This window comes from Emys orbicularis, chromosome 4, assembly GCF_028017835.1.
Source record: "Emys orbicularis isolate rEmyOrb1 chromosome 4, rEmyOrb1.hap1, whole genome shotgun sequence".
Lineage (NCBI taxonomy): Eukaryota > Metazoa > Chordata > Testudines > Emydidae > Emys > Emys orbicularis.
Window position 1 is genome coordinate 16,708,644 of NC_088686.1, and position 13,795 is coordinate 16,722,438.

Here is a 13,795-nt window from a genome sequence, read left to right on the forward strand (position 1 = left end):
TATATCGCATGGTAGAAACCAAAAACTGGTTTGAAGGGGTTCAGCACTACACAGATTTCTTTGTAATGCAGACAGGCTCTAAGGCTCCACCTGCCCTAGAGTATAATGGTGACAGGAGGCTGTTCTAGCGTTGCTCAAGTACAGCTCTATTTTGCAGTGCAGTTGCTGCCAGTATTGACTTCCATCCACTTCAAGAATGCATTTGGAACAACTTGCTTCTGGGTCTAGCTGTACCATATGCTGTTGTGCCATAGCAGGAGAAACTCTCGTGTTTGTTCTTGTATCATTTTATAGTTTTCTGTCACACAGAAGTTTTGATACACAGAGAAGGCCTGTGCTTATGGTGCTCCATTTTGTGTTTTAATGTGCTTTCAAGGTGAAGATGACATTCTGTATTAACACTCCAATCTCTGTCCTCTTCAGAACTGAGTTTATTTCCAAACTCACATTGCTGAAGGAGCAGTGGCAGAGTGTTATCCGGATGGTTCAGCAGAGGAAGAAAGATATTGATGGACTTGTGAAGCAGTGGCAGCACTTCAGGGTTTCTCAACAGAATCTCACGAATTTTCTTACTTGTACAAATAACTTCATAGCTGCTGTGAAGAGTCAGGATGGCTACAGCCTTTACCATCTTAGGAATCTAATTCATGATTTCAAGGTCATATTTTTATTTCTTATAAACAAATAGATGATCCGTGATTTTTCAAATTGAAATGACTTGTATCCAAAAAAATGAAAGGACTTCAAAGGCATTCACTTTTTGCACAAAACAAATTGCTGATTCCTGTTTTTAAAGGGACAGTTTCATTAAAACTTGTCTTGATTTATGCATTGTGGAAACCCACAATAAACTCCTAAATAAAATAATGATCTGAAAGCAGATGCAGTTTTTAGTGAATCTGTCCTGATGAAAAGGTTCAAAGAACCTCAACAAGTTCTCGCTAAAGCACATAGATTATGCCTGCCCATAATATTGCAGAAAGTCAGCCCTGTTTCCTTTTGCTTGTCTTCATTTGAGTGACCTCTGTGAGTAAATTTTTCAAAATTCCCAATAGTTCGTGAGTATTTACTGTAATTTGGAGGTTTTGTGTTAATGGGAATGTTGAACTGAACATTAACAACTTAAGTTACCAGAGCTGTTTGTTTTTTAATTTAAATGTGACCCTAATCAGGCAAAAAGTAACTTTAGGTTGAATTATGAACCCAAACCAGAATCTTTTGCTTGGTTAATAGTGCAACACTGTCACGGATATCTGGATAGAGAAGCTCTTAAAGTTAATAGTTTAAAGTGCAATAGAAATCTGAGTTTAAAGTTGAACAATGTCTGATTTGAAGCCAGCTATATATTTGGTAGAGTACTGAATAATTTTTTGCTTTGGAGAGAAATATTCCATGACAGAGAATATTTTAAACAATAATATATCTTATTAGATTAGCCAAATTATTCTGAATTCATTAGAACCTGATTCTGCCAACCTTCCTCATGTCCAGTAGTATCTTACTATGGGAGAAGAGCCCATAATAGTAAGGGCGCTTGCTAGTGTAGACATGGCATTGTTCACTTTATTGCACAGAATTGTGGTTTACACTTGTCCTTTTTAAAAATAAGAGGTAAGAAAACTTCAGTGTAGACAAGGCCACAATAGTTAGTTATGGAATAACCATCAGATAGGGGAAGTTTCTTCTTAACTTCTGTCATTTAGTGTCTGGTTTATGACTTGAAGGATGAACGCTTATATTCCTTACTAAAAATATATCTCATGTAGTATAACTGTAGATCTTCTTCTTATCAATATAAATATCTAAAGGTTTCCTGAGTAGCACTAAACTTTTGGCCTCAGTGATACTTTGAGGCAATGAGTTCCATAGATTGATTATGTAATGCAGGGGTCGGCAACGTTTGGCACGCGGCTCGCCAGGGTAAGCACCCTGGCAGGCCGGGCCAGTTTATTTACCTGCTGACGCGGCAGGTTCGGCCGATCGCAGTCCCCACTGGCCGCGGTTCGCCGTCCCGGGCCAATGGGGGCGGCGGGAAGCCGCGGCCAGCACATCCCTCGCCCACGCCGCTTCTCGACGCCCCCATTGGCCCGGGACGGCGAACCGCGGCCAGTGGGGACTGCGATCGGCCGAACCTGGTGCGTCAGCAGGTAAACAAACTGGCCCGGCCCGCCAGGGTGCTTACCCTGGCGAGCCGCGTGCCAAACGTTGCTGACCCCTGATGTAATGTGTAAAAAATAATTTCCTTTTATTAGTTTTAAATGTGTTGCCTTTCAGTTGAATTGAATATTCCCTTGTATTATAAGAATCTGAACAGGAGCACCCAACTGGCCTGTGTATAAGGCAATCAGACCTAGGACTTATTGTAATTTTTAAGACTTTCAGAGCCCCACTCCTTTGTTGCTAGCCTCATTTGTTTCATGTTTATTTTCTCCTGTTAAAGGTGACCTTCAGGGGACTTTAAAAATTATACTAGTGCCTGTTTTTGCTTCTTTATGATGTATAATGAAGGCCAGAAAGTCTGGCTTTTATGGATGTTTTTCTGCTTAGTTCTTTACCTTAAAAATAACAGGAATGTTAACTTTCATCTTCTCTATTTTTGATGAAGATCTTGTTAGGGTTCACAGAGGAGGGATGTTTTTAGCTTGCTTAACTGAAATGAGGTGTTCCATCTTTAACAAAGACATTCTTTCTCCAATATGTTGCTTAGTCGTTGAAGTTAAAGAATTGTTAACAAACACAACATTTTAACTTTTTAACTGTATGACTAAAAATTCTGTCTCCTCTGAATTGCTCCACTTTCACTCTCTTGGTGTAATCATTTAACTCATTATAAAGTCAGCATAGCATCTTATAGACTCAAAACAAGCAGGAAAACATGCAGCGTTGAAGGTTTTTTGTTTGATATACATAACAAAAAGTTAAATAAAAACAAATAACAAGCCCATTTTTTTCACCCTTTGTAGGTCATCTTTTAAAAAGTGAAATTCCAAGCAGGTTTGTAAAGCTCTCTAATCCCGGGGCTGAGATTTAGAATGTTGTGGTTGTTTTTTTAGAACAAGGAAATACTTCTTCAGAGATGGCAAACCACATACTCCCTCACTGTCGATATTGGGAAGAAGTTATGTAAAGACTCAGACCCGGAGACCAACGCTGTAATACAAGAGGAACTCAGCCAGTTACAGGAGAATTGGAATGAGGCCCAACTTCAAGTGGAGAAGATCATGAAACAGCTCCTCGGCACTGTGCAGGTACTCGACAGGTGTTCTCTGGGGAGGAGGACACCTTGAGATGCCTGCACACTCCTGTTCCCGTGTGGGGGAGTTCCAGGGCAGCTTGACCAGTCCTAGGGACAAGCCGGCTAGTGGGGTGGAGCGGCTCTCTGCAGGAAGTGCCCAAGGAGCCCCAGAAAGAGTAGCAGCTTCCCAGCTCTTTGTTTGCCCTTCTGTGGATCCTAATATGCAGGCCCTGCAAAGACTACTACATGACTGGGCTGCAGTAACACCCACAAACAAGCTTACAGGTTGGGGACACAGTGGCATTAAAGGACCGAGCCCCTAAACCAGTGCCTTTGATTGGGGGTGTGGGGTATCATGGTGGCTGTGTTGTCCCCCACTTGCCCTTGCAGGGGTGTGTCTCAGTCAGTGGCCTCTAATCTCAGGTGACAGCTCCATTTTGAAGTTGTCAAAAGGCTCCCATTCCCCTTGCCTCCCCAACAGAGTTCCTTGCCAGTAAAGCATCAAGTGTGAGCTCCCCAACTCCAGACTCTGAGGAGGCCCTGTGACTCCCTTTGAGATCACTCCCCACCAGCTCCATCGCTCTATATCTGGGGGCTGTGGGAAGGCCAAAGTCGTGGACTATACCTCTGTGGAGAGGGGCTGGGTAGCTGGGTGGATACTGCTATAATGGGCTTCCCCTCTTTGGCCTGCAGTAATGGTCTGTGGGCATGGAGCCTGGCTGGGCTGTGGAACTCTGCCCACGCTTTTCAGCCATGAAGCACCTGGGTGAGAATTTGGGCCAGTGGCATTAGTCACACGTCTTTACTTTCTTATAGAGCCATTATAGGTGCAGACTATGCCAGAGGCCATATGCACCTCGTCATATATACCCCCTCTGAAAATTAAGAGGTAGATCCATGAACATTTCCTCTCTGTAGTAAATTTGTGTTTCAAAGCATAAAAACTTCATATTTAATGATATCACTTTAATTGATCCCCAGCATAATTTAAAACTATGCTCCAAAGAATCTTAGTTTGTATAAAAGGAGATGTGAACCACTTGAGCTAAAATGCACTTCAAGGCAAACATTAAATACAAGAGGGCTCAATTCTCCCATTAATCCATGAATGAAATTCTTATTAGGGACAGTGTGCATGCACTGAGAGAAGATCCTGATGATCAGTCCTCTAAAACAAATTAATTTAGAAGTTGCTGTTCTTTAATTCATCCATACAGTACAGTATGTTCATATTGTGAGGTATTTGTCATTCATAACTTCCTTGTTTCTGTAAAAAACAGACCTGGGACAGCTGTGTAAAGCTAATCAAGGAATTGGAAAGCAGGCTGCAAGAGCTTAAGGCAAAAATAAAAGATCCACTTCCAGAGGAACACGAAGATCTCTACAAAACCAAGGAACATGTTAAGGTATTGAAAGCACATTTTGTAAAAAAATATTCCTTGTACAATACTTGAGCCTCTAGGAGACTGGATTTCTATCTTGCCTGCTCCTCCGTGAAACTGAGTTCTTCTGTGCTACTGGTAAATTGCCTTTGCCCCTTCCCCCATGTCTGAGGTAACATTCTAATCTCTGCAAGTGCTGGAATTTTTTAAATTTGGCAAGACATTTCTTGTTATGCCCTCGATGGGACACAGAGGTTTATCACTTCCCCTGCCTCTCCAAATAAATAAATACATCTATAAAAATTCAAACCCATTAAAATAAGAAGCTAAAATTCCCTTCTCCACATCTGTCACTCCACCTCACTCCCCTCTATGTGGTTGGATGTCTTTATTCATTGTGTTATCAGTCTACTATAGACTGTAAAATTCTCCAGGCAGGGACCTTATTATCCCCCTTGCACACCTGTGGCATGCTAAAAATAATAGAGAAAAGTAAAGGAGAGCCAGGGTGGGGCAGCAGCAGTTTAAGCCTTTGCTGCCAATATCCTGCCATGAAAGTTAAATGGCATGGAAAGTATTTCCAGTACATGACTCATTTTGGTAATTTTGCATTTGGCTTCATGGCATTGTGCTTTATCACCATGTTTATTAACTGAATTGCTTGTTCTTTGTGGAAACAAGTAAGTTTACTGATGTCAGACACCTTTGTATCGCTATCAGCTCCCTGAGATCTTCTTTGTGATAGCTGGCTTCCATTCATATGCAGTAACAGTCTGCTTTCAAACACTTGTGTTGACACAGTGTTTATTAAAAATGCCTGCACCCTGTCTGCGTACAGCTACCACCACTGATAATACCAACAGTGGAGCTTTGGCAATGGAGAACGAGTGTCAAATTGTGTCAGTATAGAAGCAGCCCTTAGGTACAAGGGAAAGTATAAAAGGACCAAATAAGGACCCCAGTTTCTTCATTTGATCTTTCTTTTCTTGCATAGAGCACTGGACCCGGTCTCACACAAGAGACCTGGGTTCTATTCCTGGGTCTGCCACTGGCTTGCTGGATGACCTTGGGCAAATCACTTCCTTCCCTGTGCCTCAGTTTCCCCACCGGTAAAAAAAATGAGGATAATGACCTCCTTTGTAAAGCACTTTGAGATCTAAAGATGAAAAGCGCTATATAAGAGCTAGGAGAGGGGTGGCCAACCTGTGGCTCCGGAGCCACATGCAGCTCTTCAGAAGTTAATATGCGGCTCCTTGTATAGGCACCGACTCCGGGGCCGGAGCTACAGGCGCCAACTTTCCAATGTGCTGGGGAGTGCTCACTGCTCAACCCCTGGCTCTGCCACAGGTCCTGCCCCCACTCCACCCCCTGGGCAGCGCGGTCCCAGCACCCCGAGTCATTGCGGCACCTACCTCCCACAGCCCTAGCTAGCCTGGGCTACGGAAGAGAGGGACTCAGGAAGGAACTGCAGGAAGGGGCTTAAGGGTGGAGCGTGAGCAGGGCCACGCCAGGCTGTTTTGGGGGAGACAGCCTCCCCCAGCCCATGCAGAGGAACTATGAGGGTAGGAGAAGCTGTCTGCTCCCTTTGTGCTTTTTTTGGTCCAGTTTACCCCTCCTAGAGGCAGAGCATTTTTCCTTGTTAGCAGAACCAGGAAGGTTTTTTTTGACAAGTTTTCTTTATTGTAAAATGTGACTTTCCTTCATCTTTACAACACAGATATTTCCCTACTGCAGTTTGTTGTGCAATTACTCCTCTACTTCAGTGACAGCGTTAACACAAAACACTTTTTAAAAGCCATCAGGAAAGATTATCTCCTGGTAACTAAAGAAATGGATCTGGGGGTTGGGTTTTTTGTTTGCTTGTTTTTTTAATTTTAATATTTTTTTAAAAGTCCGGTCGGCAGCGCAGCGGAGCTAAGGCCGCCTCCCTGCCTGTCCTGGCTCTGCGCAGCTCCCAGAAGCTGCCGGCATGTCCGGCTCCTAGGTACAGGGGCAGCCGGCCAGGGAGGCTCCATGTGCTGGCCTTGCCCTGAGCGCCGGCTGCACAGCTCCCATTGGCCGGGAACTGCCGGGGGAGCTGTGGGGGCGGTGCCTGCGGGCAGCACACAGAGCCCCCTGTGTCTAAGAGCCAGACATGCCACCACTTCTGGGATCCGCGCAGAGCCAGGGCAGACAGAGACCCTGCCTTAGCCCCGCTGCGCTGCTGACCAGGAGCCACCTGAGGTCAGCGCCACCTGGCCGGAGCCCACATCCAAAACCCCCTCCCACATCCCAACCCCCCTACCCCAGCCCTGAGCCCCCTCCTGCACCCCAAATCCCTCACCCCCGAGCCCACACCCCCAGCCAGAGCCCACATCTCCTCCCGCACCCAACCCCAGAGCCCGCACCCCTAGCTGGAGCCCTCACCCCCTCTTGCACCCCAACCCCCGCCCCAGCCCAGTGAAAGTGAGCGAGGGTGTTCGGTTTTGTGCGATTAGAAAGTTGGCCACTCTACCAAACCCTGCAGCAGTGTATCAGAAGATGCTGGGTGTTAGATATCTAGTAGAGACTATTTTAGTATTTTATAGAGTAACAGGAGGCTTGTTTCTGCACTAATGAAGTCAACAAGAGCTATGCCATTGACTTTAATGGGCTCTGGATCAGGCTCAGAATAACTAACACTGGAGGGAACCCTCTAATAAAGCTAAAGAGAGATTAATCTTTTCAACTAACCATTTCTCTTCCCACCCTCCCCCAAACAGGATGCAGAGATAGAAGGAAAAGGAAAGGGAGGCTGACCTAAAAGCATCCTAGCAAAGGCTTTCACAGCGTTACCCTTTTGGCTGCCTATGTGTAAATTTCCCCTCCTCTTTTTCTGTTTTCCCCTCCCCCACAGGCCAATCAGAGGATTAAACCAACAGGTTTTGAAAAAACACAGGAGCTTAGTCTAAAGGATTGTTTTCCTTGTGTTTAAATGCAGGAACTGGAGAAGTCACTTGCAGACTGGAATCAAAACGTGAAAGAACTTGATAATATGAAGGCAGACTTGGCTCATTATATCCTTGCAGAAGATGTGGTGCTGCTGAAGGAGCAAGTAGAGCATTTGCACAGAAAATGGGAAGAACTCTGCTTACGAGTAAGTCACTTAGCTATTGAATATACTGCTCATGTCCTTGTTCTTTGTTGATGCATTTAGGGTGAAATGTCTTGCCGGGCCTAAACAGCAGAAAGAAACATGCTTTAGTAGAGTCTCTTTTGTGGCATTCTTTGCCGATGCAGTTTCTTTATAGCAGCATGGCTGAACAATAGTGGAATAAAGTTAGTCTGGGCTCTGCTCTCTTTGTTTCCATAACACACAGTGCTCCAGTTTTGCAAACTCTTAGCAATTGAGTGTATGAAAGAAATGCAACTGTTGGGTGAAATGGATGGCTTTGTTCTAACTCACAAACTAGAGTGCTAAGGCTAAACAGAGGAATCGCCTGAGGTGAAGGAGGGAAAAAGTGGGGGGGAATTGTTTTGCTGTTCCTGCTACCTACTTTGTCTTTTGAAGTCACAAGTGATGGCATGTTGCATAGGCTGATGTAAAATACAGCTCCAAGAAAGCTAATAAATGAAATTGAGAAATAAATTAGCTTTTAGGTATGTTTAGTAAAAAGGACCGAAACATATTAAAAATGGACTTGCCATTTCTTTAATATAATGTATTTCCAAAACTTTTCACAGTTTACTGTTCAACATTTACCATCTTTTGTGGCCTACTGCTTTATTACATTTAGTTAGCACTGTGTTTAAATTTACTGGACCAAATTCATTCACAGAAGTCAATGGATTTACACCAGGGATGAATTTGGCTCACTGAATTTATAGATTGGTATATATTGATGTGTAAAATATATACATAAAATACCCGTGTGTATTAATAGAGAAAGGTAATGGATAAAGAAACAAAATGCTAGATTTTAAGATTCTTGATTTAAGAAGATAGCTTAGCAGATAGTTCTAAGCTAGCAACAAATGGAACCCTTTATAATCATAAAATTACACAGCTCTTTTTTGTAGATTAAAAAAAAAACTGTAGAAACAAAGTTCTCTTAGTATTTAGGGCCCAAACCTTACCCAGGTAAAGGGAGTTTGGGTGCAATGGGAGTTTTGGTGGAATAAGGATTGCAGTCAGGCCCTTCATAATAACTTTGATGTGGGGAAATATTTTGCCTTAAACAGAAGCCAGGTCTACACTACAGAGTTAGGTCGACATTGTCGACCTAACTCTATAAGGGTACGTCTATACTACCCGCTGGATCGGCGGGTAGTGTTCGATGTATCGGAGATCAATTTATTACATCTCGTCTGGACGTGATAAATCGATCTGCTAATCGACGCCCGTACTCCACCTCGGCAGGAGGAGTAAGCAGAGTCGACGGGGGAGCCGTGGCAGTCGACTCGCTGCCGTGAGGACGGTCAAGTAAGTCGAACTAAGATACTTCGACTTCAGCTACGCGAATAGCAAATAGCGTAGCTGAAGTTGCGTATCTTAGTTCGAACCCCCCCACTAGTGTAGCCCAGGCAAGAGTGTCTACACTACAGAGTTGTTCCTACCAATGTAAGTCCTCCAGTATATCGAGCTTAATAACTCCACCTCCACAAGAGGCGTAGTGTTTAGGTCGATGTTGTTAGGGCGCCATAGTGTCTGTGTAGACACTGCTTTACTTACATCACCTGTCAGCTCTGCATGGAGCTCACAGCTGTGAGGCACTACGCAGAGCCAACAGCCCGGGGTGTCGGCGCCCAGCAGCAGGGCTCTGCACGGCGCCAACAGCCCAGGCAATCAGTGCCCTACACTGCCCCACTTAAGTTGGTGCAAGCACTCCTGGTAAGGACACACACCACCAGCAGAAGGAAGGTAGTGTGGACATGAAAAACCGCAGTAATTACTGTGGTGGCTGTACATTGACCTGACATAGGTCAATTTAATAGTGTAGTGTAGACAAGGCCTGAATGGCTAATCCAATGAAATATGTTCATTATTTTACTTACTACAGCAGATTCTGAACACTGAGAATGTTAGACTTGAAAACATGTAGGCACAATATTTTCCAAGTTGGATGCCTGATTTGGGCACCTTCTGTATATTCATATTTAGACACCTAAATAAGAGGCCTGATTATGCAGTGATGCTCAGCACCATTAGCTCAGATAGTGAGCTCTGAAAATGAAAATCAAGCCAATGTGCCTAGCTACAGATTAATCCAAACTGTAAACTTTTGGCCATTGTAATTCAATTTCAAACATACTAATAGACTACTCCATTTTGTATGCCTTTTGGGAGATGAGTCGAAGCAGGAGAGTGAAAGATATGTATTATTTGAAAACAATTGACATTTAAATGGAGAGGTCTGAAAGACTTTAAAAGTCAAACCCTGCCGCTGTCATGAACATCGCAGAGTGAGGCAGCCAGATGCTCATGCTGGAAAGGGTATGGAAGTAAACAAACAAACAGTTAATGAGCAGATGCATTCAAGGGGATTAGTGTTTGCATCGCTGCCATTGCAAGATATATGTAGGTCAAGGATTTAACAATTCATATCAGTAAGGGTCCTGGTCTATTACAACACACACATGTATGGTATGTGCAGATATCTAGATCTATAGTGCATGTTCCACCTCAGAGCAAAGAGGGGGACAAAACCACGGAAGGGGGGAAAGAGTGGAAGCACAGAAGGGAAAGGCAGCTAGTTCATAATGGCCCCCCTTCACTGCAAACTCCCCAGGAGAGTTCCTGCCTGAAGTTCTAGTGGGAAGAGCTCTGTGAGTGATGGGGGGGGCTAGACAAGGAACAGCCATTCTATGCAAAATGTGCCCCTCTTAAACAGGCAGAATTGAAATCAGAAACACGTACAGGAGTTAATGCTGCTTCAGTCAGCATTGCTGTCCCCTCCTTGCCCCCATGGATGGAGTTAACTTACCTCATCAGCGGGGAGACAGCGCAGGTGGCAGAGGATAGCTGGTGCCATCATGTGATCCCCATTCTGCTGGTGTTGTTCATGAAGAGTGAGCAGGCATATCATGGGCGCAGAAGAGCTTTCAGATTGGGGCAGAAATCCTTGGGGTCTCTGGATTCTTTGGTAGATTTCTTCTTAATGTGAGTTAATGTGAGTCTAAATTAGCTGTTACCACTCAAGAAAGAGACCTTGGAGTCATTGTGGATAGTTCTCTGAAAACATCCACTCAATGTGCAGCAGCAGTCAAAAAACCGAACAGAATGCTGGGAATAATTAAGAAAGGGATAGATAATAGAACAGAAAATATTGTGCTGCTTCTATATAAATCCATGGTACGCCCACATCTTAAATACTGTGTGCAGATGTGGTCGCCCCATCTCAAAAAAAATATATTGGAATTGGAAAAGTTTCAGAAAAGGGCAACAAAAATGATTAGGGGTATGGAACGGCTTCCGTATGAGGAGAGATTAATAAGACTGCATCTGTAACTTTCACTCTATGCATCCGAAGAAGTGAGGTTTTTACCCACGAAAGCTTATGCCCAAATAAATCTGTTAGTCTTTAAGGTGCCACCAGACTCCTTGTTGTTTTTATAGATACAGACTAACACGGCTACCCCCGATAATTAATAAGACTGGGGCTTTTAAGCTTGGAAAAGAGATGGCTAAGGGGAGATATGATTGGGGTCTATAAAATCATGACTGGTATAGAGAAAGTAGATAAGGAAGTGTTGTGTACTACTTCTCATAACACAAGAACTAGGGGGTCACCAAATGAAATTAATAGGCAGCAGGTTTAAAACAAATAAAAGGAAGTTCTTCACACAGTGCACAGTCAACCTGTGGAACTCCTTGCCAGAGGATGTTGTGAAGGCCAAGACCATAACAGGGTTCAAAAAAGAACTAGATAAATTCATGGAGGATAGGTCCATCAATGGCTATTAGCCAGGATGGGCAGGAATTGTGTCCCTAGTCTCTGTTTGCCAGAAGCTGGGAATGAGCAACAGGGGATGGATCACTTGATGATTACCTGTTCGTTCCCTCTGGGGCACCTGTCACTGGCCACTGTCGGAAGACAGGAAACTGGGCTAGATGGACCTTTGGTCTGACACAGTAGGGCCATACTTACGTTCTTATGAGTTTTGGAGGCCATTCCCCTATGCCCCTTCCATAACACTTCTAGCCCCCTCTTTCTGTGTAGTCCATGTAATGTGAATGAAGAGGCAGTGCAGATTTAGGAATACATTTCCCTACCCATTTAATTTGTTGTGCATGAGGAACATATGGAACCCAAGTTCTCAGAACTGAAAGGGCAAAAGCAGAATAGTGTGAGGTTATCTAATGTATCACGTGATATGAATGATCTTTTTATGTTTCTTTTCCCTCATTGCTACTCCCAAATTTCAACCAGTTTATAAAATTATATCGGGCGTAGAATCCAGGCACTCGTAATAGGAGAGGTAAATGGGAAGAATGCCAATGAGATGATCAAAGGTGGACAATAAATGGGATCTGTATTTGCATAATTTATCGTGCTTGCAGAAATATAGGAACTTATTACAGGGATGTATCTGAACACGCGTTGTGTGTATATACGTGTGTGTCTGTAAGATATAGCTATTTTATATATTTTTGTATGTAGAAATGAATATTTTGTTTTCCTTGTTTGTTTGGCATTGTCAGATTTCCACTTCATGGCGTATGAATTGTTACAAATGTCATCATTTATAAAGCCGTCATCTAGTTTAGTAGCTTTTCTAATGGAGAGAATCTGCTGTTTGTTAGACAGTGTTTACTCCTGGTGTTCCAACTTCATGTTATAACATTCTGGTTACCATCTTTAAAAGGAAACCTGGAGAATTCTAATAAATGGTCCTGTAAATTGGAACAGCTAATTAATTTAGAATTTTGCCTTTATAATGAAGTCTGCTGCAATAATCTATTGTTAAAAAGAAACATGAATATATATCTTAGTCATGCATGCTTTTGATTATATTTGTAATCGTTGGCTTCCTGCTGAGAGATTTCAGAGATGTTGACAGCTGTCGTGTATTGTTATCCATAGGTGTCTCTGCGTAAGCAGGAGATAGAGGACAGACTCAATGCGTGGATTGTGTTCGATGAAAAGAATAAGGAGCTATGTACATGGCTGGTAGAGATGGAAAGCAAAGTGTTACAGACTGCGGATGTTAGCATTGAAGATGCGATAGACAAATTACAAAAGGTAAACAGGAAAGCAGTTTTTCATGCATTCTAAGAATTTGTTGTAGACAAGCCCCACACTAAAATAGGAATGTCGAACAGCATTTACAGGGTAAAGATTAGAAGTTTAAACATTTAGGCCCCAATTGACAAAGGTATTTAGTTCCTAATTTCCATTGATACCAAGTCCTTTGTCTTTATCCCTACTGCTGATCAATCTCAGAGTCAAAACCAAAACAGAACACCCCCCTGATTGTGCTGCAGCAGCATACTGCATTTACACTTGGGACTCCTGCTTCTTACACTGGGGAAGGATGTAACATATGAGACCTGTGCTTGATATTTGTAGGGTGTGAAGCTAGAGCCTCCTCATCTTGGAGTATCCTTTGTAGGTAATCTATGGAGCCCTGGTAGTGCTTCATTGCTCCCCCTCTTCTCACCAGTGCCAGCTGTGGTGAAAGGGGCAGTTGGAAGGTAAATCGGGGATGATCCCAGAATACGGAGGTGTGCAGTAGTTTTGGTACTAAGTACATAGGAGGTCACCACAACCAAAAAATACCTCAAAACCCACAGATCAAGTTGGGAAACAAATCTGATTTCCTTCTGTGGTTCTGGACTTGATTAAGTAATAATATATAAAAAGCACTGTCTTAAAGACATTGGACAGTAGTCCGCTGCCAGTGTCCTTTCCTAATGGTTTAAGGGGCTCAGTATCTAATCCCAGATCTCCGAGTATAAGAATACCAGCAAAGGAAGAGCCCTTTGAACTTGAATTCAGGTTCTTTCAAGGTAACTCATTGAAAATTTAAGTTAAAAGAAAAAAACCCCAAGAAAATATTAGAAATTTAAATTGCTATTCTTAGGGTTATGTACCTGAAAGCTTTCAGGTCTTTAAGCCACTTATTGTTTATAGTGTCTTAATTATGGGTACTTTATTCCATGAAGAATTAAGTTTTCAATGTAGTACTTTAATGTATTAAAACACCAGATCTAATGTAG

The 13,795-nt window shown here is 43.1% G+C and overlaps 1 protein-coding gene across 1 annotated transcript in view; it reads left to right on the plus strand.

The window, feature by feature from the left end:
- The window catches only part of SYNE2 (spectrin repeat containing nuclear envelope protein 2), a 232,829-nt gene that overhangs the window by 178,637 nt on the left and 40,397 nt on the right, over nt 1–13,795 (plus strand). Inside the window, exons 93-97 of the mRNA XM_065404096.1 lie at nt 424–658; nt 3,054–3,248; nt 4,516–4,641; nt 7,577–7,732; nt 12,660–12,818. Coding sequence (XP_065260168.1) covers nt 424–658; nt 3,054–3,248; nt 4,516–4,641; nt 7,577–7,732; nt 12,660–12,818 — 871 coding nt within the window. The remainder of the gene's footprint in view (nt 1–423; nt 659–3,053; nt 3,249–4,515; nt 4,642–7,576; nt 7,733–12,659; nt 12,819–13,795) is intronic.